The sequence below is a fragment of the Sebastes fasciatus genome, chromosome 4 (genome assembly GCF_043250625.1).
Source record: "Sebastes fasciatus isolate fSebFas1 chromosome 4, fSebFas1.pri, whole genome shotgun sequence".
Taxonomy (NCBI): domain Eukaryota; kingdom Metazoa; phylum Chordata; class Actinopteri; order Perciformes; family Sebastidae; genus Sebastes; species Sebastes fasciatus.
Window position 1 is genome coordinate 19,827,775 of NC_133798.1, and position 27,880 is coordinate 19,855,654.

The 27,880-nt window shown below is 41.4% G+C and overlaps 1 protein-coding gene across 9 annotated transcripts in view; it reads left to right on the forward strand.

Moving 5' to 3' along the window:
- The first annotated feature begins 802 nt into the window (after positions 1-802).
- LOC141766080 (zinc finger protein aebp2-like) overlaps positions 803-27,880 on the forward strand; it is a 37,621-nt gene continuing 10,543 nt past the window's right edge. Inside the window, exons 1-7 of one of the 9 annotated variants that reach the window (XM_074632579.1) lie at positions 803-1,505; positions 4,616-4,826; positions 6,592-6,699; positions 7,610-7,785; positions 11,303-11,427; positions 18,808-18,875; positions 25,132-25,594. In XM_074632579.1, coding sequence (XP_074488680.1) covers positions 904-1,505; positions 4,616-4,826; positions 6,592-6,699; positions 7,610-7,785; positions 11,303-11,427; positions 18,808-18,869 — 1,284 coding nt within the window. In that variant the 5' untranslated portion in view covers positions 803-903 and the 3' untranslated portion in view covers positions 18,870-18,875; positions 25,132-25,594. Of the gene's footprint in view, positions 1,506-4,615; positions 4,827-6,591; positions 6,700-7,609; positions 7,797-11,302; positions 11,428-18,807; positions 18,876-19,131; positions 23,239-25,131; positions 25,595-27,880 lie in introns of those variants that run through there. The other 8 variants (XM_074632581.1, XM_074632576.1, XM_074632580.1 and 5 more) reach the window with 8 other exon arrangements.

A 27,880-nucleotide genomic window follows, 5' to 3' on the forward strand; every position in this document is an offset into this window, starting at 1 on the left:
TTTATTGGGTTTTTAAACTTGTACACATTGTACATTATACAGCATGCCAACATCTGCATCCCACCCTCCACACCCCCTGGCAGACTGGCCAGCAAAACAAACAAAAATACAAAAATAAGAAGAATAATAAAAGTAACAAATATTGTAATTGTAGTATATAAATAAAAAAAGGAAAATAATGTAATATAAATAAGGAGTATAAACATTATTATTATGATTCAAATATGTTTATTTAAATTGTTTTATTGTACATTATACAGTAGCCTCTGTCAACATCTGCATCCCACCCACCTTTGGGAGACTGGCCAACAAATTAAAAAAATAAAAATAAATAACAAATAACAAATATTGTAAAGAATATAAATAAAAAAGTAAAAATTAAAAGATAGGGGAAAAAAACATGGTAAAATAAATAAGAAGTTATAAATGTTGATAGATGTTAATAATAATATTAAATTGATTTTGTTCCAGATTCTTTGCAGGCTTGCTGGAGGAGGATGAACCCCTGCTAAATGAATTTCTCACAAGCCCTTCTTCTTATTAGAGTATTAGTAAAATCATTAATCACGAATAAACCCATGCTAAAACTAAACTAAATGCAATGTGCATAATACATAAAGGGCGCTTGCCTCCATATTTAAAAGAAGCTGTGTGTGAAACACATGGAAAGTTTAAATACCAACGTCAGAGTCCCGCCTCCTCTTGCCGCCGCTGACCAATCAAAAAGCAGACACTGTGATCTGACCAATCAGAGAGTACACACAGTGTGAGTTGACCAATCAGAGAGCAGAGACAGTGTGATGTGACCCAGCCCTTCTTCTGCAGTGGGAGCATTTCTCGGTGCCACACCGGGGGTAGATTTTAATACCGAAAGTGTCCCACGGTACGTGCGCCGCCGCTTAAATGGCAGCCGCGGCTCCAGAAGAAGAAACACCTGCACTGAGCAGATGTGTTGAGACCGACGTAGTACCGGCCGTAGAGACGAACCACTGCGATGTGGAGGAGAAAGAAAATGGCCTAACCGAACCGGAAACAGAGGAGCCACGCAGCAGCAACGTAGAGCCGAAGATGGAAGAAAAAGAGGAGGCCAGCGAAGAAGAGGAGAAAAAGAAAACCGCTGCAGCGGCAGACAAGGCCACGAGCAGCGAGGCGGTGACGGACGAAGGTAGTGTAACGGTGAGCCTGGAGGAGGCGACAGCCGCTCCTGAAGAACCGGAGCAGAAGCCGGAGTCACAGGGAGAAGGTAACCACGAATTACCAGCCAACGATAACAACTCGTTGAAAGAAGAAGCGGTGAAGGAGGAACCGGGAGGAGAGGACAGCCGGGGTTCGGGGATAAACTGCGAAAAGAGCAAAACAGTGTGTGAAGATGGGGAGAAAGCGAGCGGCGGGAGCGGCGGGAGCGGTGGGAGCGGCAGCGGCGAACTGGGCGACAAGAGGCGGCCGAGTGTGGAGATCTCCTCCTCGGATGGTGAACCGTTGAGCCGTATGGACTCCGAAGACAGGTTGGTCTGTCAGATGACAGGTAACTCCTGATCAGTGTCGGGGTGTGAACGGGATTACTGTACGGAGAAGTACCCGTTGACGACCACCGGATAACGGTTAACGTTAGATAGCTAGTCAGAGTTTTGAACTACTCAAGTAACCAAGGTAACCGTAACGGTTACCTTGGTTACGAACCAAAAATGTACTCAAAGCACACCCTTCAGTAACATTTTAACTTGTCTTATTTTCATATTAGCCAGAAACATTAAAGGTCAGACATGTTTTAAAACACACAAATACTATGCTTGAATAGTTATTTGTGCCTGATATGGTTTTAACCACATAAGATGCATCTACATCCATCCCTTCTCCCTCATTGATAAATAATCTATGCATATGCAATGCTGTCAATCCATTTAAATATTTAATCACCATTAATTGCATGATTGTCTATGATTAATCGAGATTAATAGCAAATTCATCGCACATTTTTATCTGTTAAAAATGTGCCTTAAAGGGACTGTTTGTAAGAATCAGAAATGCTTGTTAACAGCGACACCTGTGGCCGTTGAGTCAACGAATGTCAGCGTCAGGCTCTCGCTTGTGCTCGCTCTACATAGACATGAACAAGCATCGTACGTCAGCTAAAAGCACAATACCACTCTATATTTCACCTGCTTGGCAGTAATGTTAGCTGACCAGTCGAAGGTCTCTCCATGAATCACTGCTGATCCTAGTGTTGTCTTTTCCTGCTTCAGCCTCCTGACCGCGGCACCCGGTCGGAGACGATAACGTTTCTCGCTGCGGAGCCCCGTCACTTCACAAGACACGGAAAACCTCTGTTGGTCCGGAGGAGCTGCAGCATTTATTTCTGCACAAACGTTCACTAGATATTCTCAGAGCTAAACGAACTCTTCTGCAGTGTGTAGTGTGCGCGCATGCACGTGAGGTGGAGCAAGCTGAGTGAAGGCAGACAGCGGAGCAGAGTACAGCAGAGACTCCGGCCCTGGAGACCAAAGCTACGGTCTCCCCCGCATCCTCCGACCGCAGCCAGCACTGTTTTGCAAGACGGGCATCACTATTTACAACTTTGCGTTTTTGGTACTTCCGTGTAGTTTATGTTGGAGTCTTGTCTGAACAGCGTAGACACACGCGAGCGCGCATGGGACACCGACTTTTAAAGGGACCGTTTGTAACTTTTTAAGCGTATAAATGTACCGGGTCGGGACACATGCGCGTTCGCATAAGCGCTCGCGTGTGGCCGGAGCCTCGTCTCCTCTGCCTGCTCGCCTTCACTCAGACAGCGCGCGCGTTCTCGCGTACTCGCTCCACCTCTAGACGTGAACGCGCGCTCACTCCACACTGCAGAAGAGTTAGTTTAGCGCTGAGAATATCTAGTGAATGTACAGGGGACGTTTGTGCAGAAATAACTGCTGCAGCTCCTCCAGACCAACAGAGGTTTCCCGTGTCTTGTGAAGTGACGGAGCTCAAACGTTGTTGTCTCGTTACCGACCGGGTGCCGGTGTCTCCCTGTTCACTCCGGCTGCGGGCGGAGGGAGACGAGTTTCTCGGTGTGGAGCCCCGCTGCTGAAGCCTGCGCTGAGGCAGGAGAAGCCAACACTAGGATCAGCAGTGTTTCATGGAGAAACCTTCGTCTGGTCAGCTAACATTACTACCAAGCAGCTGAAATATAGAGTGATATCGTGGTTTTAGCTGACGTGTGTCGCCTCACTGTTTTGAGCGATGCTCGTTCATGTCTATGTAGAGCGAGCACAAGCACGAGCCTGACGCTGACTTTCGTTGATTTCACGGCCACAGGTGTCGCTGTTAAGAAGCATTTCTGAAAGTTACAAATAGTCCCTTTAAAGGGAGATTTGTCAAATATTTAATATATTCTTATCAACATGGGAGTGGGCAAATATGCTTGCTTTATGCAAACGATGTATATATTTATCATTGGAAATCAATTAACAACACAAAAGAAGGACAAATATTGTCCAGAAACCCTCACAGGTACTGCATTTAGCATAAATACTATGCTCAAATCATAACATGGCAAACTCAAGCCCAACAGACAACAACAGCTGTCAGTGTGTCAGTGTGCTGACTTGACTATGACTTGCCCCAAACTGCATGTGATTATCAGAAAGTGGGCATGTCTGTAAAGGGGAGACTCGTGGGTACCCATAGAACCCATTTTCATTCACATATCTTGAGGTCAGAGGTCAAGGGACCCCTTTGAAAATGGCCATGACAGTTTTTCCTCACAAAATTTAGCAACGTTTGGAGTGTTATTTAGCCTCGTATGATGCCATTATCTTCACTCTTCCTTTACAGCGGAGCCCGCTACAACCTTCGAAAGATCGACTGTGTTAATGCGTTGAAAAATTAGTGGAGTTAAAATGATAGTGCGTTAACGTGTTATCGTAGCGTTGACAGCCCTAATAAGTAAGCCATATTTCAAATCTTTCACTGATGGATGCAAGATGTTCCCTACTTCTTGAACAAATCCATTTTCTGGACATGTGTGGATAAGGTTTCATATTTCCCCATCACACTGGAGTAAGTCGCATATTGGACCATGATTGGCTTCCAAACTAGTTGTTAATGTCAGTAAATCATCTTGTAGGTGCAGGTCTTTAACTCCGATTCAAGGTAACCACGGAGAAACTTTCCACCTTGAATGGGGAAAACAGTTTTTATAAACTCCGCACATACATAATTATGCACAGAAAGTCAAACATCCAAGGGAAATTACATTTATTGAAAGATGATTCTACTGATCCCATTGATAAAACTGCAGTCAAAATATTGATGAGTAAACTATTGCCTATGAGACCTTTTGTGATGTTGACAGGCAGCACAGCAAGTTAATAATCTAGTGCGAGGAGCATTGATAAAATAGCGATGTAATTGATTTGGCATGAGTGAGGAAAGTGGCATGCATGGAAAATCAGTTTCAGCCTGAAGGCTTTCACACATAGTGACTATGTAATAGGGCTTGTAATATCGGCACCTGTTCTTCACGGCTTTGCAAAGCCTGATCTAAGCTATGAAGATACCCTTGATGGCTTTAGCACCCGTTTTTTATAACAATGGGGCTGTATTCTTCCTCTTCCCTCTCTCTCAGTATCAGCAGTACCCTGATGGAGATGGAGAGCACGGTGTCGAGTGGGCGCTCCACCCCTGCTATGATGAACGGACAGAGCAACGCCAGTTCTTCCGGATCTAAGACGGTGGCTTATTCCTGCTGCTGGGACCTCTGTCCGCAGTGCTTTAACTCAAGTCCGGATCTGGCCGAGCATATCAGAGGCATTCACGTGGACGGGCAGAGAGGAGGGGTCAGTAGACTTTTGGACAAGCTTCGTGTTGATCTCCTTTATTCTGTCTGACAGGTAGCCAAAGCAAGAGAATGTCTCTTTTTGCTGTAGCTTAACATGGGCTGCAACTAACGAGTATTGTCATTTTTGATTAAACTGTCTATTATTTTCTCGATTACTCAATTAGTTATTTAAAATGTCAGAAATGATGAAAAATGTCAGTGTTTCCCAAATCCCAAGACGATGTCCTCAGATGTCTTGTTTTGTTTACTGTCATAGAGGAGTAAAGAAACTAGAAAATATTCACATTTAAGAAACTGGAATCAGTGAATTTACCTTTTTTTCTTAAAAAATGACTCAAACCGATTAGTTGATTATTAAAATAGTTGGGGATTAATTTAATAGTTGACAACTAATGGATTAATCATTGCAGCTCTACTTCATTGTGTTCTGTGAATTATCTGGAGTAACGGAAAAAACAGTTTTTTGGGGGGAAAAATGTTGCTGTTGAACGTTTTAAAAGACAGTTTGAGTCTATCAATGTTGTGAACACTACAAATGACTTTACATTCACCTTTATTTTATTGGGGTGGAGACCGATATCTTAGAGACAGATATCTTAAAACCTGAAAAACATAAAACTAAACCTTTCTGAATGAAAAGATATCACCATTTTTTCATATTTTGTGTGAACTGACAATAAATGTTTTCTTGATTGCTTGATATTTTATGCCACCCAGTTGGCAGCATCATTAAATCAGTATGCACTCAGAATATGCCTTATGTACAAAAATGTGGTAAACACAGTATTTTTTAGGCACAGTCAGGACAAAGTTTTACAAAAGGAATCAGCTCTGATGGTCAGAATCAGACACAGATTTATTGCAAAGTAGGTTTTCACATTCAAGAAATTTGCCTAAACACCGTAAGAGAACAGAAAAAAAGTGGCGCAAAAGTCAAGAATCGTAAATATAAAATAGCAATTTACAATAAAAAAAAGTAAAATATGTTTTAAAAAGAGTTGTATAGTGTTCAAAACGAAGGCAATGGAATGTGCAAAATATGGACTAAAGAACGTGCAGTTGTTCACAGTATGAAGTAATGCAAAAATGTGCGTTAATGTAACTATAGCTGCAACGATTAGTCGACAAATCGGTTAAACGATCAACAAAAATAATCACCAACTATTTTGATAATCGATTAATCAGTAAAGTAATTTTTTATGCAAAAATGAAAGAAAATGCTGTTTTCCACCTCTCAAATATGGATATTTCCTGCTTTTCTTTGTTCTATATCAGATTAAATTCATTATCTTTGAGTTTTATAATGACAAAACAAGGCACTGAAAGACACCTTGGACTTTAAGAGCCGGGGATGACAATTTTCACAATTTTCTGACATTTTATAGACCAAATGATTAATTGATCAATCTAGAAAATAATCTGCAGATGAATCTATAATGAAAATAATCGTTAGTTGCAGCCCTAAATGCAACACATTGATTTAGATTCACAGTCACATGTTCACATTTTCTATTTCTTGACTAAAGAGATACCAGAAAACACTCGGACCTCTTCCACCTGTAGGCTGCATTCATAGAGTCCCCAGACTCCAGAGAATGGAAGTTAGGACTAGGATGTATATATTTTGACTCTACTTTTTGTCTTTCTGTTCAACTACCCAGCTCTCCAAGCTGTCCTGACCTCTGTTATAACTGTGCCCTACTTTTCTAAATTTTCTTTTCACACTTTTCTCCTTCTCCTCTCTTAATGTCTTTGTCTCTCAGGTGTTTGTGTGTCTATGGAAGGGTTGTAAGGTGTACAACACACCGTCCACCAGTCAGAGTTGGCTCCAGAGACACATGTTGACCCACAGTGGAGATAAGCCTTTCAAGGTAAAAAACAAACAAACTCAGATACAGTTTACATCTGCAGCTGTCTCGCCAAATTGTGATGATCAGTGAACTATATGATAATATTCTGTTTATGGGTAATATTTCTAGTATCAACATCTAGACTGAGCCATCAACTTAGTTGTTTAACTAATATAAAAGTCTTGTTGCAGAGGACCGTTCCCTTTTATGTGCATGTTGGCGTTGGTGATGGTATGTGTCAACGGAAAAATTTGATAAAACCTCCTCAATTGCAAAAATAAGTTTTTACGCTCACTTGAGTTTTTTTTTGCCTTTTGTCGAAAAAGATTGATGCGCTAAATTGGATATGGAAACACCTTTGCTGAATAAATTATGACATAGGGAACATTTATCTCACATGATTGATCAGCTGTTTCTGCAGTCTGTGTCTTCTCGGATATTCCCATGAATTGCAAATGCTTGTCTTCGTCTCTGAAAAGCATGAAACATGACCAATACTTGCTGACATGGAAGAACAATTAAAACGTGCCCAATTGAACAAATTTTCCGGAAGACCTCTCCATTTTTCTATTGGAGATGGGTTGGGTGGCCAAGCCGACTTGTTTTGTTTCCAGTTTGCAGCATCTACTTCTTCTAAGATCTGTTTACTGGCAGATTACAGCCATGCGTTGCCTAAAGTGCCAAATTCTCATGAAACTACACTGTCCCTCCAAACCAGTTAACGGAAATGGACCTAAATCGCATTTCTTTTTTTTGCGACATTTCAAAAGTTGAATTGAATGGAACACGGCTAATGAATGCTAACTACCAGTACCTATTCTGCCATGCCATTAACTAAAATAAAACGTGTTAGGAGTTTGTTTAAGAAGTTATCATCTTACCCTGTCAAGTGGCAAATATACCAAATGTGTGTTTTTGTGCTCTGCTGCAGTGTGTAGTTGGTGGCTGCACCGCCAGCTTTGCTTCCCAAGGAGGGTTAGCTCGCCACGTCCCCAGCCACTTCAGCCAGCAGAACTCCTCCAAAATGTCCAGCCAGGCCAAACTCAAGGAGGAGTCGCCCTCCAAGGCTGGACTCAACAAGAGGAAGAAGCTCAAGAACAAACGCAGGTGCTCCCTACGTACGTACCTAACAGACACACAAACTAACCCTATTTCAAAATGTTTCTCATTGTGATTTCCGTCTTTTCTTTATTGGGAAGCTGAACGCACTTTTGAGGTACTGCCATGTTTGTTGTGCTGAAACCGATGTTTGCAGCTTCTAACCTCCCACATCTCTTTGTTGGAGAAGCTAGAGCTGGACAGCACGCAAACAAACCGGTATATGCACTTGTGCCAGCTAGACAGATGGATTCTCCCCATGGCTTTGTTCTGCATTTCAGAGAACAACTTTTAGTGTATTTGCATAGTTTCTTTCAGTTGTCGCGTCCGTGCTCGGGTTGATACTGACACTTAGCTCCCCGGTGGCACGTTTTACCTCAGACAGTCTGTGTCTGCATTATTCAAACTCTCAAACATAGTGTTTACTGATGCCTCAATACGTGTTAAGAGAAATCATAATTTTATTTTTATACATTACAGACAAATAGCATGTTGCAGTTTCCTGCTGTTGTTGTAAAACGCATATCTTCCATTACTGTGAATTTTATAATTTGAGTTGGAGATGTACACCGATCAGCCATAACATAATGACCACCTGCCTAATATTGAGTAGGCCCCCCTTTTGCCACCAAAACAGCCCTGACCCGTCGAGGCATGGACTCCACTAGACCTCTGAAGGTATGTTGTGTTATCTGGCACCAAGCCGTCAGTAGCAGATCCTTTAAGTCCTGTAAGTTGCGAGGTGGGGCCTCCATGGATTGGACTTGTTTTTCCAGCACATCCCACAGATGCTCGATTGGCTTGAGATCTGGAGAATTTGGAGGCCAAGTCAACACCTCAAACTCGTTGCCATCCACAGGATGTAAAAGAAAACGTGCTTTATCAGACCAGGCCACCTTCTTCCATTGCTCCGTGGTCCAGTTCTGATGGTCACGTGCCCATTTTAGGCTCTTTTGGCAGTGGACACGGCTCAGCATGGGCACCCGGACCGGTCTGCGGCTGCGCAGCCCCATACACAACAAACTGCGATGCACTGTGTGTTCAGACACCTTTCTATCAGAACCAGCATTAACTTTTTCAGCAAGAGCTACAGTAGCTCTTCTATTGGATTGGGCAACACGGGCCAGCCTTCGCTCCCCACGTGCATCAATAAGCCTTGCCCGCCCATGACCCTGTCGCCGGTTCACTGGTTTTCCTTCCTTGGACCACTTTTGGTAGGTCCTGACCACTGCAGACCGGGAACATCCCACAAGAGCTGCAGTTTTGGAGATGCTCTGACCCAGTCGTCTAGCCATCACAATTTGGCCCCTGTCAAAGTCGCTCACATCCTTACGCTTGCCCATTTTTTTCTGCTTCCAACACATCAACTTCAAGGAAAAATGTTCACTTGCTGCCAAATACAGTATATCCCACCCACTGCCAGGTGCCATTGTAACGAGATAATCAATGCTATTCACTTCCCCTGTCAGTGGTCATAATGTTATGGCTGATCAGTGTATATTCTCATCAAGAGACTACACCAGTGGTTTTACATGTTTCAGTCCATTGGCAACAAATTGTGTATACTTACAGGTATTGGCAACTGTTTTCCCAAGCATAACTTTTAGATTTATTACCTCTTATAGATAGCCGTTAGTTTACATTCATTTAAGAACAAAATCAGAATCAACTTGCAGAAACTCAAAACCTGCCTGAGGTAATTATCCATTCAAGTAAACTTCTTTTGTTTTTGAAGTCCTGCACTGATAATCCAGCTGGAACAGGGACCCTTTTGAAAACTCCTTAGTGCTGCATTCAAGGACACTCTTCACTCTGACAGCTGATTGAATGCCAAAAACCATTTCCTTCATGAGACATGCTGCCAGAAAATAATACACACAAGACAAATCATGAGAAAATGTGTTGTGAGAAGGATCTTTCTTGCCTTTGAAAAAAGGTGGCGTTTATCAAACGACTCTGAAATCTCCGATGTCAAAGTGTCTTTGAATGCAGCAACAGGTCAGGGCACAGTCTTAGCTTTCCACTCCATTATTACAATCGGATGATAATGTAACTTCCATAAAATAGAAACAAACAAACAAAAAAGCATAACAATGTAGCAAATAATACCTAAGTGCAAGTTGTTTCATTCTGTAGTGAATTCTCTGGAAATCAGTGTCTGTGTTCAGGGTAATATTCTTGCATTAACCATTTTGCCTGATTGTTGTTTGGAAGTGGAAACAATTGCAAGCAATGTTCTTCAACATGCTGGTCAGCAGGGATGAAACTGATGTTTGGAATATACTGTACGTCTGTGGACATGGCTAAAACAAATAATAATGATAAAATAATGATATCTAATACAAGTTGCAAACATCTTGAGTCTCTTTGGTATTTGACAATGACAAGTTCTATGCAAAGCACTCTTCTCGTGTCTTAAAGAGAAAGCAAAAATAAGAAAGGAATTGATATGAAATTTGGAATACATGGACAGAGAACCACGTTTGCATATTGTTGTTACACTTCTTAGTATTCCCATTGAGTGCCAGAGAGACCCTTGTCTCACCTAGATGGGTCAATTAAAAAGATTTGTAAAAAGGTAATACTGTTCAGAACCTCTTTTTTTTTTTTTTTTTTATTGAATTAGGACAGTGCACATTAATCAACATATCAGCAATACACATCAATGCAAATATGCCGGAATTAGTACAATAGCTAAGTTTCATCCGTAGTCCTAAGGCAGGTACTTACTAAAACATGAAACAAATTTTACAATTACAGGACATCTCACAGGACAGTCCATGAGACAACACACAGACAAGCTCACAAACAGTTTAACATACAAATTAGACACATTAGTGACATTAGGAATAACAGACCCACATACAATAAGCTGGTTAAAATGCAAGATGAGCCCGAAGCCCTCGGGGGGGAGAAGGAAACGGCTTCTTAAAGGTTAAGTAGTGGTCACAGTCCCAAATATGTGTGGGTAATTTGTTCCAGGAATGTATCCCTCCAACAGACATCACCATCTGACTAAATTTAGTGCAATAATGGAAACAAAAATGTGAATGTGATGTGAGCAAGAGGTCATGGTAAACGATGATCATATTTCTGCTTGTTTGTTTTTTTAGCCCAAATACAAAGGTGTGAAAACCTCTCTGTTTTAATTTTAGACTCTTGGATACTTTTCTACAAAGTGCTTTGCATAGACCTGAATACATGTCTATTTTAGGCCTGAGTGTCCTCAACACTGACAATTTGCAGTGAGGCAGTTATTCAGAGCACTAAACCATGAGAATCTCATTACTACAGCTTACAATGGAGAGGTGAACCTCCTTTTTTTCACATTTTGACTTTTTTGTTGCTGCAAAGCAACATCTAAAAATTCCGTAGAAATAGCAATTGTTAATTATGAGATGATGCTGATGTAGTAATGGTTAGTTACAGAAAGCAATGCAACTTTTCTACATGGGGCCACAGTGGGAACCCTGGTGTAATGTTTGTTTGACTGCTCTCATCTGAGTCTGTGCTTCTCCTCCTCCAGCGAGGCCCCACGACTTCTTCGATGCCCAAACCATGGATGCTATTCGCCACAGGGCCATCTGCCTCAACCTCGCCACCCACATCGAGAGTGTGGGCAACGGCCACAGCGTAGTCTTCCAGAGCACGGTGAGTCCGTGTGCAGCTTCACTACTTTTGTATGTCTCGTATTGTTTGCCTCTGGCTATCTGTTTTTAATGGCCTTACACAACATAATAAGTAGCTGAGGGAATTCAGAGACGAGGTTGAAGGATGCATTCTCTTTTTCTGGAGAAACTACCGGATGCGTTCCTCTGCTTCTGTGTAAAATGTTGGCAAAAATAGTAATTATGCTCTTCCCGCTCCTTAAAGCTGAAGCTGGTCACTTTGAGCAAATTTGATAAAAAGTTATTTTTATAAAATGGTCACTATATTCTGACAGTAGTGCATGAGACGGATAATCTGTGGAACAAATCATGTTCCTCTTTGTCCTCCTGTGCTCCTAATGGCATTTGCTTCCACCGCGCCAAAGAAAACCAACCAATCAGAGACGAGGAGTCTCTAAAGCTGCTGTCAATCACTGCTTGCAAAACTCGCAAACTCCGATTAAACTGTCAAAACTAGGCATCGCTGATCGAATATTAATCAATATTCTGTTACTGTAATGCCTATTTCTCTTCTCAAATGTTTTCAGAAACATCTTGTAGTGTACTGTTTAGTTGTAAAATCAGAGAGTTTGCTCCGGCTGGTGGGCGGTGCTTGGTATTTGCTAGACTGTCTTCAACATGGCGGCCGGGTCACAAAGTTTCTGCAAATCATATTTGCTCAACAATACCGACTCCAGCTTTAATCAGCAAGTTAAAAGGTGAACTGTACTACAGTAACAGAATTTAACCAAAGACATCAAAATATGAAAACTGAACTCGGATAGGTTTGTTTTAGGTTTGGTATTACATACGTATAAGTATTTAGTATTAATTACATAGGCCGATCTCCAGAAATGTGATATTAATAAACACTATTTTTATTCATTAACTATGGAGCTGTTTAAGGCTACCTCATGTAAGAAAGGTCTAAACAGTCGACTTTTAATTGTAGTCCACGTCACAAAGCCTCAAAATATCCTGACATAATGAGGATTCTGTTAAAAAGTGACTTATTTCATAAACCAATTTTAATCTCTGCCTCTAGATATTGAAAGGTCTAGGAGTTATAGACGTAATGTAGTAGCAGTAGTACCACAAACACTGACATAACACTGATTTTCAGCAGACAAAACAAAGCATCAACGGATCTCTATTGAGACATTGTTGAAAATATATTACGGTTATTGTTATTCGGTTTTATATTTAAATCATAATCTATGTTAGCGCAGTAAAAAGACAATCTGCCTAGTCATTTAACATGCATGATTCTTTTCACATTTTTTTTTTTACATTATGTTATTTTCTTTTTAGACAACAGGGGGCATGAAAGAGTCACTATTTGACAATCAGCCTCCAATCACTGCAGATTTTTTCTTGGTGCACTTGAAGTGAACCTTGTGAATTGCCCGGAGGCTCGATGTTGTTTTTCTCTGAATCACGCTTCACAGGAAAGACAATTGGATTGTTTTTTTGTGTATGGTGCTTGGCCTTTTCTGAACCCACTGCGTGATACATTATTAATGAGCTCTGAAATGCCTTTGCACCTTTTACTGTTGAGGGCACATATGAGCACTCACAGGAAACAAACTATTTTTCCAGTGAAAGATTCTCATTTTCTCACTGACGACGGCATCAATGTGTGGAGGAATTATTGAGGGAGGTTAACTGTATGACATTTTTGATGTGAATGGCAGAATTTTTTTTTTGAATGACTGCTTTTCTTGTGCAGTTCCACTAGGGAGCACTATGTCTCCTTTTCAAGACCCTCGCATTGTATGATGGTGGGAAAATGAAAGGGTCATCATCCTCTGTTTCTCAGCTCAGTCTCTCCTTATATTCATATAGAAATGTGTTCCTTAGGGCAGGAATTTGGCCTTTATTATGTGTTTCTAGCACTCTGCAGAGGAAATTAGCACCCCCCCAAAGAGTTAATGCATATATAAATTATACATTTAATGTGTTGTGCTGTTATAGCGTGTTAACCTAGTAGAAACAATTAATGTTCTCAGGGGAAGAATTTACATTTTCTCCCCGAACAGGAAACATCTTCTGGAGCACCTCACATGTGATTTAAACCACATACTCTACATTTGAAGGCACAAACATTACATACACACGTTGAGGGGTAGTTTACAGTTTATTAGACGTATTTTTTATGCTTTTTTTTATGCTGAATGACTTATTTCCAAGAAACTTGTGAACACATCTCTGTTAAACACAAGATTTAAAGTGGTGTTTTTGTGTGATTCTTTGTGGAGAAACTCAGTTTCACAGATCTGTCGATTAAATCAACTAATCGATTGTTAGTCGACGAAGATTTTCTTTGGTCTGGGACATCCCTGCATATCACAATATGTCATATGAATGCAAAAATCACGTACTTAAATAAAGCAAAGAAGAGTGATCCACCATCAATTTCTTCGTTTGTGTAAAAGAAAAGTTCAGTAAGTTATTTTGTTTGATTTTAATAACAGCTTGCCTGTGCAATCCTTCATTTGTACAACAGAAATTTGCAGAACAAAAACCTTATACAAGAAGAAGATCATATTGTCACAATGATTCCACTCAAAGTCAGTAAACTATAGTAATATTGAAGGTTTACTCACAGACAGACAATAGAGATCAAATAATTCAGTCAAGAAGTTTATTGATTGAAATTGAAGGTGTGGTGCCCACAAGGTCACAGATGATGTAAGCAGGGTCCAAAATTAACACCTGCCAAGAGCCAAATGCATGTAGATTTTCATCTTGGAGAGTAAATCTCGGAAGGCTATCCGCCACACTGGCAGGTAAATGTTTATACCAAAATAGTGTAATAAATAACTACGCTAAGAGTGTCTATTGCATTTACGGGCGCGCTGCTTCTGTACTCTGCTGTCTGTGTCGGAGTTTGACACACACTCGACCAGATTGTGTTTTTACGCGTGTCTAAACAGTGCCTGACTAGGTTGACCGTCTCGAGCGGTCCTAGTTTCGCAACACTGTTTACGCACGTACGTGACATCAACTACTTCGCTAAACTATCGCTTGCTTTTTGTGTGTGATAGACCTGCAGGTCATACATGTGTCTGTAATGCATACATGTACATTTTCATCATGCAAATAGATAGCCATGAAGCCATTTTGTGCATCTATTTCCCGTTAAAAGGATTTCCACTGGTAATAATTTAAGCATTTCTGCAAATGTGCCCTCACTATTACTGCTTCTGTTCCTGTTAAAGTGTAATTAGAGTGTTGACATCCCTGCTATCATCACTACAGTATTTGTCTGCTCTCAGCTCAGTCCTTTTCAACTCTTTTCTGCTATGCTCTGCTCCCTACAAACCTCAACTGCCCACCAGCAGCCAAGAATTTTAAAAGAAAAACTCAGAAAAAAAAAAGTGAAGATAAAGCTTGGGAAGAGGTTAAGAGAGGTAACCGCATATTTGGACACAGACTGAGAGGGAGGAAGAGCCAGCCAGGGGGAGGGAGAGAAATAAATGGAGAGAAACAGAGACTTGGAGAGAGAGGACGAAGAAAAGGGGGTTAAGTGAAGTTCAGGGTCATGGAATCGGAAGGAGATCTGGCCAGTTGGGCATACATTCTCCTTCGCTCTAATCCCTGGAGGATTGTGGTGGAGAAGGACTGCGGCGCTGCGTCAGACCCCAGGCCCCAGCGGACCCTCCCAGGCCTGGGGAGATGGAGTAGAGCTGTGGGGGATCTGTGGAGTTTGGCCAGCGGGCCTGCTGACACACCAGAGCAGCTCAGCCATGTTTATGATGGGATATTTTTGTTATTTCGCCAATCTGCGTCATCCACAGCTTGACCCCCTGACACCAGACAGGCACCCAGTTTTAGCAGGCCTGCCCTCCCCCGTCTTTGGTCCTGCAGCGTTCACTGCCTTGTTTTGGAGCCACACTAATATCCACTGTTCACTCCCTGTTTCCTCCTGCTCTCTCTCACCTCCCTCTATACAGGATTAAGATCTGTCCCTTAAAGCATCGACTGCCATCATCAAACCACTCAGCTCACAAATCACTTCATGCTGCTTAAACACAAGCCCACTTCTTCATCTTTAGCCTTTACATACATGGTCACGGCCTCTTCAAGTGCAGCCTGAGCTTGTGATTATTAACCCGGTGCTGTGAGGATCCCGAGGGGCACAGGTTAACAGCTATGCATTTTTAATTAAAAGGGCAGTGAAGCAGCTGCTGGTGCACTGAGTCTTAGCTTTGAGACACTTACTGTAGGGCCCATTGCAGAACAGCACAGGATTCAGGCTAATGCTGCAGCCGGGGCCCTGTTGTTAACTTGTGTGGGTCGACCGTGGAGCAGCAGTAGCCAGCCAAGGTCTGGTGGGAAGCTAGCAGATAAAGGCAGAGGCAGATAAACAAGAACTAAATGAAATGACAATGTTAATTTATGAGGCGAGACTAATACTCTGAAAATCTGGAAAGGAGGTTTTGCATCTTCTAAAGATTGATTTGGAAACGTCAAAGAGAGTCTAATAGCAATTAAAGTTGATCTCTATAAACAAAGGAGAAGAAATATATATTTTGATTGGCAGATTAACAAACATCATCATATTTTTTTTAAAGATTGTTATTGTTACTTTTATCTGATAGTGGAGAGTGACGGGTGAGAGTTTTTTTCACAGTGGGGTTCCTTGTATTCAAATCTGAACAGTATGTTTGTTTTAGCGTCAAAATGCTACTTTCCCAAGCCCTTCTAAAAACGTTTCGCCACTTGACCTGACGTAGGTTTCTGCATGATGACGCTGTACAGTATATTACAGTACATCCTTCTAGTCCGTATATTAACGTTACATACAGTAACTTAAATGTTCATCGGCACGCTCCCAGTTTGGAGAAGCAGACAGGTGTACTGGCACAGAAGCTAAGCAATGTCCTGCTTTGTGGACGCCACATTAGTTTGGATCCGAAAGTCACACAATAACACAAACAAACTAACCGATCGATGCAGCGGTAGACCAGCAACTCCCATGTTCTGCATGGTAAAATTATGTTTTTGTGAATGGAGTCTGGCCTGGTGGCTATGAAGACAGCAATTCTGTAGGTGACTAAATTAAGTTTTTCTGTTGCTACCGTCCACTGCCGCTTTCCCTCGCCGTCAGACAGCCCTTTCCGATATATCACTCTCTTCAAAGCCACCAGACTACATTCACAAAAGCAGTAATTTTACCTCACAGAACGCAGGAGTATACACACAACCCCCTTTGAAAAAGTGCTAGCGTTAACATTATTCATAACCTTCTTGATTAGCTTACTTTGGTAACCTGCGTCACTGCTTTTTTCCACGGCTGAGTGGGCGTTTCCATTTGAAAAAAACAGAACAAAACACAGATGGACCTGCCCTTTAATTGCATGTAAACATACTGATAGAGCAAGTGATGGGGATGTCATTGACATGTGTCAGAGAGCACCGGCCCAACAGGACGTCCCTACGTCGGCTCCATGTATCACTCTATCCCATTCTTTCTATGATTCACTAACAGGGAAACAGATGCAGGAATCACCACACATTTTTAGTACGCACATGTGTTTTTATAAGTCATCATAGGTAGGGTTTAGATTTCACATCAACAGTATCTCTGTTAGGCTAAAGTCTGAGATGCTCAAGTCATTTTTTCTGTTTCTGTTCCTGCTGTGTTGCTCTGCCAACTTGTTCTCTTTTCCACTCTAAAGACTTTTACGCTTGGACACTAGTGCAGACAAGAGGCAACAACAGGGTTGATTTGCCAACTTGGCTGCTATTTGCAACGCTTCTCACAGATAAATATTAAGGCACCAAGCCAACAACTACAAAATTCATATCTGCTAACAGAGCCTAAATATTTCTTCCAAAAAGTTGATCAAAATGTAGCTCAGCATGTTTGTGTCAGACAGCTCTATACCTGGAAGCTTATCAAAATATAACTAAATATGTGCACACTTCTTCTTGCCTCTCCTGTTCTAACAGCAACATGAAAGGAGACTATTGTCTAACATACTAGTACAGAAAGAGACAAATAACATCTATTTTTGCTTTGTGCTAGACAGAAGACAAAAACATGGACCTGAGCATAAAAAGGGCAGATCATTGAGATGAATAAAATTGATTTAGGTTCCAAAACTCCCACATTCGTTTTGGCTTGAAAGTGGGAGGGCAAGAAAAGCTCTAAGATGAGGAGGAGAGTGATTCTAGGTCTGTGTCTCAGTGGAGCCTCGTCCCTCCTGTCCTCAAACCAGTTTCCACCAGTGCCGCAGCCAGTCCCTAGAGTCACAGAAATAATTTCAGATATTCATGTGCGTAAGCGACGTTCTTCACATGTGAGCTCATTCTCCAAAAATAGACATTCCCAACCCCAAAAAAAAAAAGCCAATTGACGCAAGAGGTTTTATCTCGGACTATTTTTGACACTCCTGATTATTTTTCTAGCTTTACTTTCCCCCTACTGACAATATTTGTGTGAATTCCAGACCAGTTTTTACTATAAACCAACACAGCATGATAGATGAAATGTTATGCATGAAACTATTCAGGAAATTGGTATTGTCTCAACTGTATTTTCACAAGAAAAGCCTGAAATTTGAGGTTGTGTTGGCAGATTAAGTCTTGAGTAGTTAAACCAGGTGACAAAACACTGATAAAATGACCACTTGCCATGTTACTGAAAGTGGGTGCAAGTCTCCATCAGACGCACTCTGTCTGAAAGCGTTGAAGCGTCTGGTGCTGACATAATCCACAACAAGAGCCGTGACGTGTTTACGGTGATAACCGCTCTGTGTGTACCCCATGTCTATCTCCTTGGCTCTCAAAAGTGTCAGCTGTGATAAGCAGTTGTTAGTTGAGTCCAGATACTTAGGAGATATCTAACTTTTGTCTGGATTTGAATTCCTTGATCTTGCAGTATGTTGCAGGGGATTGTGGGATGGATCCTGTTGAAAATAGAAATCTCACTGAGCTCTTGCATGCATTATTAGGAGTGCTCACATTGCTTATTAGTGTAATGATCAACCACTGTATCACTTGGTGAGATGTTTGAAGCATGTAGCCTCATTATTTGTTAGAAAGATGGGGCCAGGATGGGGGCATGTCTTTGAAGCCCGTTATCAACAGACAAGAGAGAATGCTGCAATAGGAGCCAAACCCAACACATTTATGTGAATCTGATGCTTGTAACTGTCTTGAAATTGACCATAATATGTAGGTTAAATTATATGCCTATGTCTATTTTTGGTGGTTACTTTCCATTGGTGAAGCCGGTTACAGCAGATGCTGGATGCCAACAGTACGGCAGAGACAAACTGACAGCAGGAAGACAGGAGTGGTTATTTTCTTTGGCTTTTAGCACTTATTGTGTCCTTTTATTGCTCAACTTGTGTTTTTGCTTGTCTCTGTGCAGGTGCTAGCCAGAAGGAAAGAGGGGTCCGGCAAGGTGAAGGTCCTCCTACATTGGACACCTGAGGACATGTGAGTGAAACTTCCCAAATGATGCTCAGAAATTTGTGCTATCATCTGCTGCATGCCATCCGGTTTGCTTCAACACGACCTAGTTATATCTGAGGAATTCAAATCATGTACTATATCATCACTCCTTTATCTGTTAGAATACAGTATCAGCAATGCAATTTGAAAAAAATGGATATAGACTAACATTACTCAGGATAACAGGACAATATTGATAACATTATTAAGCATGCAGCAATAACCGTAACCTATTTTTTAGGCAAGGTTGGAGTGAACGTAGCGTAGCGGATACTTCTGGGTCAACTTGCCAGATGACCCAACTACCTGCCAAAGTTATTTACTGTAGCTTTTATTCCTGTTGAGGAACTGGTTAAGGTAGATTTGAAATACTGTTGAGTATATAAAAGTAAAAGATTTATGTGCATGACATATTATGTCCATAAACACTTTAAGAGTTGTAGATAACCTTTTAAAATGTCACCGATCTACAAACAGGCAACTCAACAGCACATTTACACATCTCCTGCACATTGCTTACCATGTAAAGTCTCCGCCTGTCACACAAACATTTCCTTTTTGAGCAGCAGGGTGCACGCAAGTGAACATCAACAATGTATACGTATCTCTCTGATAGTTTTACGACTCTCCTTTCCACCCAGTTGTGCACTCAACATGGTGGCCTTCCTCTACGTCATGGCTTGCTATAAATCCTCCCAACCTCCCTCTGTTGGCTGATCCAATATTTCTTGTGGAGAGCTCTCAGTGTGAGAATTCCAGGTCCCCTTATAGACGAATCCGGCGACCGATTTGTGTGTTACGCCATCTAGCGGCGCCGCGCCATTACTGCTATGGCAAGTCGTAGTGACTCTGCTGTTTGTAAACAGTATTAACTGGTAACTTTCAGCCAAATGCATCCGTGGTTGCTAGTAGTAACTTACGTCAATAGTTGACGTAGATAATAAACACAGATGACTATGTATTTATATTTGATTAAAGTAAAATTGAAGGCTTTTACGAGGACACACCTGCCGTCACTACGAGCAACCACGACGCATTTGGCTGAGTCACCAGTCAAATGCGTTAGCAGAAACTTTGTACGTGTTCTTTTTGTGATGCCGACCGATTAATGATGTTTAATTTATGGTCATTAGGTTGCCCTGGTTAGAGCAACTAATGTTATATTTCACAATAACGCCACCGTTGGTTGACTGAGTTAATTTATTCTGTGGGACCACCACAGACCCTAGACAGCGTCTCAGCCCAATAACGTTGTTAGCTATGCAGTGTAAACTTAGCTGACGTTACTTGTTTCACTATGTTAGGCTAGCGTTAGGCTGCTGACAACTGCTCAGGTTCTTCAACAAGGAGGCTCCATAGTCCGGCAAACGTTATTACTCCTTTCAACCTTGACAAAGGCAGCGCAGACCAGATCCACTCCTTCCGTTCTTACCTTTCCCAATAAAAGCCCTAGATATATAACTTTCGCAGGTGAGTATTTAGCATTTTCATAATGTTCATTCGTCACGCCCCCGGTGTGTAAAGGCCTTAACGTCTGGATGAACTTGCACTAAAAAAATCATGCTCAGCCTATTCGGGCTTGAGCCGCTCTGCTTAGTCCTCACTAGCTACTTACCTATTCCAGACTGAGCTTGGTGAGGTTGAGCTTGAGATGAACCTTGGCACCACTTTAGCCCCAGCTCATTTAGACAATTCGGTAGAAGGGCAGGCAGGTTCAGCCCTGTGCTTAAGAAATGGGTCTGTCTCAAAGTCAGGGAGCTTCACAGAACGCTGTAACATTCAGCAGGGCTCTTGCTCAAGGGAAGCTCCCACCACACTTCCAACACTCCCACACTCCCATTAAAGGGTTTTGACTGCACGGCCTTTGAGTTATGATCAGAGAGCAGAGAGAGGAAGAATGAAAGAGAGGAAGAAAGAAGGTGAAGGAGTTGGGAGATGAGAGGAAGAAAGGGGAAAGAGGTGAATAATGAGAGAGGTGGAGGAGGAGGAAAGAGAACAAGGTCAAAGGAGACAAGGAATAGGTTGGAAAACAAAGATAAAAAAATAATTTGGCGAAGATGGCACTGGGCACAGAAACCCAGATGATGCATCATGAAGTAGATTGCAGCTGACAGCCTCCGCTGAACATACTGTAGCCAAACCCTTGTTCTCTCAGCCTTCCTTTCCTCCTCTTCTTTCCTTTCCTCCCTCTCTGATCCACCTCTGCTATCTCCTCCTCGTCCCGCGAGTGGGAGTTTAATCTTGTGCATGGAGAAATAATGAGCGAAAGGGGGAAGAAGAGAAAGATGAACTTTGGTGATCAGGAAAGACTCCTCAGATTAATTCCAAACAGAGAGACGTAGATGGAGATTGATACTGAGACTCAAAGACGGATAGAGGCAGAATGGATGAGGGAAAGAATAGGGGAGACAGAGAATGGAGGAAGGTGAGAAATGGGAGTGGGAAGAAAATGGTTGTGGGAGAGCGAAATGTGAAGGAGAGGCAGAATGAAAACCGAGTGAATGATGGGGAGTAAACAGAAAGATAGAAAACGAGAGTGAGATGCTTTTTGCTTCGAATGATGTAGGAGAAATCTGCGATGATACTGAGTCATATATTTGCCCCGCGGCAAGAGAGTGCTCTGGTCATTAATAAGCATAACCAATCCATAGAAGGGTGGTGAAGGAAATACACGGTGATATCTTAATCTCTGAGGGTGGCTTTACTATCTCCCAACAGATACAAGCTGACCAGGAGAGTAAAATATGTACATTATGTATGCATCTTGGCAGATTTTTATCAGCTGTAGCTCCACAAGAATCTTGTCAATGGGATCACTTGACTGTTGACATGCATGATATCGCCCTAAAAGACTGAGGCTAAAGCGCATGTCCCAGACAGGTCGCTACCATGGCTTTGTCCGCTCTGGGAGTTGTCCATCTTTTCGTCTTAGAACTTTAAACCCTTCAGTGTGTTTTTAATTCATGAAAGATAAATCATTTTGGTTGCATAAATATGTCTTATTCAGCGTTCGGTTGTACTTGGCTCCACCCTCTCGTGTCACTTCTGGTTGCAATTAACCAAGATAGCGATGAGCATTCAAAACGGCAGTCCACAAACAGGTCAGGGTCCTGGTATTGTGCATACTGGCTCACCGTCGCTCTCACTTGAATAGAACAGAGCCAACGTTAGTGTTATTAGTAACACCTGAGCTTTTCTTACTACGACAAGTCAAAATGTTTGCTGTGAGAAAAGCCTATTGGGTGACGTCACAGTGACTACGTCCACTTCTTATGTACAGTCTATGGATAGTCTCTAGCTAGTTAACCGGACGTGCTAACAATTGCAGCTTACATAAGAAGAGATAAACACACTGTTTAATCCATTCCTTCTACTTTTGCATTGTTGCTTTTGGAAAGGCTAAAATAAAGGGCACCACACTATACACATTTAAATGCTCTCAGTACAGCTTAATGCACACCGCTTCGGCATGTGGAAAATTAAAAGCTTGGCTGGCATGCAATTGCTGTTCAGGGTAGGGATGTAGCGTGAGGTAAACTGTTTTAAACATGGTTGGTAGTGAGTGTCAATTTGGCCGAGTTAATATTTTGTCCTTGGCTCGGTGTAATGTCCTAGTATCCGACAGGCAATCTGGTGGTCATTTAGTAAGCCATCAAGTGTCATGACCCTCAACACCAAGGTCAACGTCAAGTGCTGTACTGTATGTGTGTACGTGTATGTTTCTCAGACACCGAGTCAATGATTAGCCGTGTGAATGTGGGAAGTCATGTTTATTAATGCCGGAGCAAACCATTCACATTCTGACTGACACTCATTAACTCCATGAGGATTAATGAGTGACTGATTAACATGAACCATTCTGAACATGAACCACCAGCAGGAGGAAGAGGGGTGGTGGGGGGGCTGAGAGAGAAAGAGAGAACCATAATTGCTGTCTAATCTTTGATGGATGGATGAATGGATTCCCCTGCATGCTGTTGAATGCTTCAGAATAACAAACAGTAGAACACACAGTCAGTGACAGTCAGCGAACGCCTCGAGCCACTGGATGCATGCTGGTACAAACTACACGGTGCTTATCATGCACAGCATGGGCTTATCTCTTAAACCGTTGTTAGCTAGTTGGTGATGGCAGATGGTTTTTGTGTGTGGTAACTGCCTAAATATAAACAAGGCAATGAAAAAAAACTGCACAACGAATATCACAAGCTGGTAAGGCTCTCATTTATAGCAGTTAGCACACTTTGGATATATGGCACAATTTCCAAAATAATTTCAGAATATGCTCGCTAAACTCAAATATATATGTAGTGGGAAAAACATACTTAAAGGTAGGTAGGTATATGTTTTTTCAAACAAATTCCCTCAACCTAAACATTTAGTAGTAATAACTAGGGGTGGGGAAAAATTATTCACCTATGTATTGTGATTTTTTATTTTTTATTTATGATTTTGAAATTGCTTTTTTAATGCCAGAATTGATATATTTGCTTCATTTGAATCTATGTTGAGGTAGAAGGAAGTTACCGCTCTTATTGTTGTAGTCAGAATAACGTGACGTCATATCCGTTCGGTATCCGTCAATCAAAACAAACCGCAGAAAGTAGAAAACAGCGTAGGGTCGGCGTGGATATGATCTGAACCCTCACATATTAAATCCAAAGTGGTAAACACTACACATACAGTAAAGTATGGAAACACTTTGGGGTTCACACATTGACAGGAAAAGCAGAGCTAGACATCATGGCTAAAGCTGCATGCTAACTCTGTCATGGACAGGTAACGATATCGGTACTGTAGAGCACCCATATACTGACATTTATGTTAAAAGGATTCAAATGGCCCAGATGGAGCTGAGCATGGATGTATAAAGGGATGGGACCTGACGGAAGAGCTAACGACAGACTTGGCGAAGTTAGCGGAAGTATACACGTATGACTTCGTCTGGTTTTCAAAATAAGGTGTTAACAAAGGGAACTGTATATACAAAATACATATGTGGAAATAAGGTTGATGGATTATATTCACCAGAAGTATTAAACATTACATGTCACCTATAAATTAAAACGAAAATACCACAAATTTGTGAGGGAAATTTCTTTATTCTTTGAATTTTGGGTTACTGGAAAAAAATGTAATAAATAATTCCTGACAATGACCAATATATTTGACTTCAGGACATCTATGACTGCATACATGCTGAAAATCAATCATTTTTACATGGTCTAGTGTGAAAAAAATTAACAAAAATCACAATAAATCGTAATATCGAATCGTAATACTTGTAGAATCGCAATACTTAAAAATTGTAATACACATCGAATCGGTACCCAAGTATCATGATAGTATCGAATCGGGAGATAGGTGTATTGTCCCAGCCCTAGTAAAAACTAATAACCTCATATGCATTTGAAACGTACATAAATATAATCTCAATCTCAGAATTGCAGGACATGGCCGTGTAGGAAACAAATGCTTCAAATTCCATTATATGACATGTTTTTTTTCAATCGTATTTATTCATAATATAAACCTCAGCAACTCCCTAGGGAGAAAAAAAAAACATGAGAACTTCGTCACATCAAATTGGCAACACTAATTCACCGTGTAGACTCAGGGTAGAGATCAAGGGTCTCTAAATACACTTTTGTCCGTAAGCAACATCCATTCGAGGTGAAAATGCTTTCTCTTCTTTGTGCATATCTTTGATCATGGAATCATGCATTATGAGCGGGAGTGTCATTTTGTTCTGCACCATAAACGGTTGCAGATCTAGTCTATAGAGTAGAGAATAAATGAAACAAAATTGCAAGAAAACGCTTCACTACAGTTTATAAATATGTTGTAGAACAAACAGTCTTCCTCAGGGTTAACGGTCGCACACAGGCAAATCAGTCATATAAACATAGATGTCAATCAAACGTACGAATTTGCCAAATATTATCCGGCTCTACCCTTGAGTCACCTGATACAACCCAGGCCTCGACCCCGAGGAAGACCGGTGTGTTGGTCTTGTTTTTAATCATATACCAAGGTCTTTTTGAATGAAACATTTTGTATTTTTTTTACGAAAACCCTTCACCTTCATGTTTCATCTTTCTAAGTAGACATATTTAGAATAAGCTACATCCATCTATAAGGCATTTCGGATTGCAATCACAATAGTGAGCAGTTGTCTGTACTGTGATTTTGCTGAAGTTGTGCAGTCCCACTCTTTTTGCCACACAAGGTTTTTCTTTAGGCAGCGGTGACCTTTCCAGTCCCTGAACCAGCTCTGCTCTCTTCTGATGGTGCAGTTTATAAGGACATTGAACTCCTGCAGTCCTACCTGCTGTTCCATATAAAGCCATTTAATATGTCAGCGACTTCATATACTCTTTGCTGCTTTGTGATGAACTTATCGCTCCTGTCACTACTGGGAGCTTCAAGGCCTGGGGCAAGCCATCAATCCAGGCTGAGAGGACTGGGCTTCACTCTGGCAGACGCCCCCAGTAGCTCTCCCCACAGAGGCCTCACTCACAATATACATTTCTGTCTCATAAAGAAGCGAGCCAAACAACCGTCTCCTCTGGAAAATAAAATAAATCCGTTTGTCTTTATTTGGCTTGGTGTGACTGGGTGGAGATGTCTTTGAGAATCTGTTTGTGTTTGTGTGTGTGTGTGCGTTTGGGGGAGGAATATGAACACTTGGGTGTGTGTATATATGTGTGTATGTGTGACACGTGTGTGACATGTTGTCCCCCCTCTCCTCCGTGAAGCCCTCACATCCATCAGAATATAATAACTCATCAGTAACACGGCACACTCGCTCCGACATGTTTACGGTGACTCTGGAGTGGAGCAGGCGTGCGAGCGTGCACACACACAAACACACACATGGGTGTTTACTGCATATTTAACACTCAGCAGGTCCTCGTCTGTCATTTGAGGTTTGCGTTGCACAAGGACACTAACTCAAGACTAACCCAAACTTTAAAGCTGCTTTGAAGGGGACTGTTTCTTGTCACGTCCCTGCCTCCTCTCAACTTCCTCTGTCTTCTCTCCCCTCCATTAAAGGGGATAGAGACACTTTTGTCATGCATTACAGAATAAAAAAAATAGAGAACTAAACTAACAACTTAGTATTAGGGTCACATTTTAGAAATTGCCTATTCAGATTTTTACCAAAATGTTGACTCTTATTGCTCATCCATATATTAAAAATCAACACTACTTATTATTTACTCTGTAAAAACATCTTATGTCTCACACTTTGCATGATTACTTCCACATGGGCAAGTTACTTAATCATGAATTCAGTTTTATTTGTATGACTTTCTATTTGTAGTGTTTTAGATGGGAAACCTGCTTAAAAAACAACATTTTGCTTTTTCATTAAAACATATTTGTTGTGCCTCATTTTTTGTTTTTGTTGTTTTTTCCTTGTTTTTTGTTTTTTTCTTTAAAGATTAATTAAAGAATACTAAGTGTAAAATTCAGTTCATAGTCGATATGCCTTACTTTAAGGATGCACCGATCTGACTTTTTTCAGTCCCGTATCGGCCAATACAGAGCACTGATCCGATATCGGTTAATTATAAATTATTATTAATCAATAAGCTGTGTTCACTGTGTGGAAGTGACTCGGATAATTCTTTTATGTATAAGGCCACACCAGGTTTGACTTAAACATTGCTTTTTTAACTTTGTAAAACAAAATGTAACAAATAAATTCATAGAAATTTATTGAATTGTTATTTATTATTAAAATAATAAATCATACACCAGAAACTTGGTAATAAAAAAATCTTCAAAATTAACAGGAATTACATTCAAGTGTAAACCTTTTTAATGCAGCAACAAATTGGTCAAAATTTAAACAGGAATTAAAATTCCAATATATAATGTATGTTGTATACAAACAGCATTGAATTTAAAAGATCGACCCCATTCTTTTTTTACTTCATGTCATGAATGAAGGGTTGTGATTGGCTGTGGTCACTTTGTTTCATTCTTTTCTAACACATGCTTGTACGTGTGCTCATTCTTGTTGAAAAAAACATCTGAGCTGTGTTTGTGTGTTCATTAAAAGGGCACAGACAGACGGACATAAATGACCACATGTGATACTGATGAACATCTAATCAAGCTTAGGGTGATATAGTGGTTACATACAAATGATTATCCTGTTTTGTTATGATAACTTTGTTTAATGCAGCATCTGAGGTGTGGTATTGGTAGATTATAAGTACACTACTGTGGCTTTCTGAACTTTATAGTATTTACTTAATTGTCCTGTGTGGCTAACCCTGCCCTGCAGCTACTTAAACATGCCATAAAAGGATTTGCAGTCGTTTTAAGTGAGCTGTTGTACATTAACATGAGCCACTTCCCCCCCCCCTCCCCCTCCCTCTATACTTTCCCGTTCCCTCTTTCTTTTCCTGTCCTTCATTTGTCTTTTTTTTTTATCACATTTCCTCTTTTGTTCTCCATCCCTTACCTGCACCCAGTTGTGCTGAATGTGATGCATGTGAAGTGTGACCTGCACACCGTCCCACTGAATGGGCTGACTAGGCATGTGAATAAGTGATTTGGCTGGGTGGCTGCCTGCTTGCCTAACTGCCGCCTGCAGTGAGTGAGTGTGTGTGTGTGTGTGTGTGCGTGCGAGTATGTCTGCATCTCTGGGGGCTCCTGTGATGACGCACATAGTGACGGGGGGAATGCTGGGGGTGGAGACGGGGGGTGAGAGGGGGGGAGTTGGAGGAGGGATGGGAGGCGCAGTCGACTCGCTAAGCTCTTTGTTTCTTCTGCACCTCGACTTGCCGTGCCAGTGCTCGCACACTCCCTTCTTTCACAGGGGGATCACACTGCTGCTGGTACAGTAGGGTGCAGCTGAGCAGTACAGTACATCATGTGCACATGTGTACAGTATGTGTGTGTGCGGGTTGTCTTTGAAGACATCACCTCCCTACGCTCGAGCTTAAAGAGGTGGAAAAAAATCAAAATGTTCT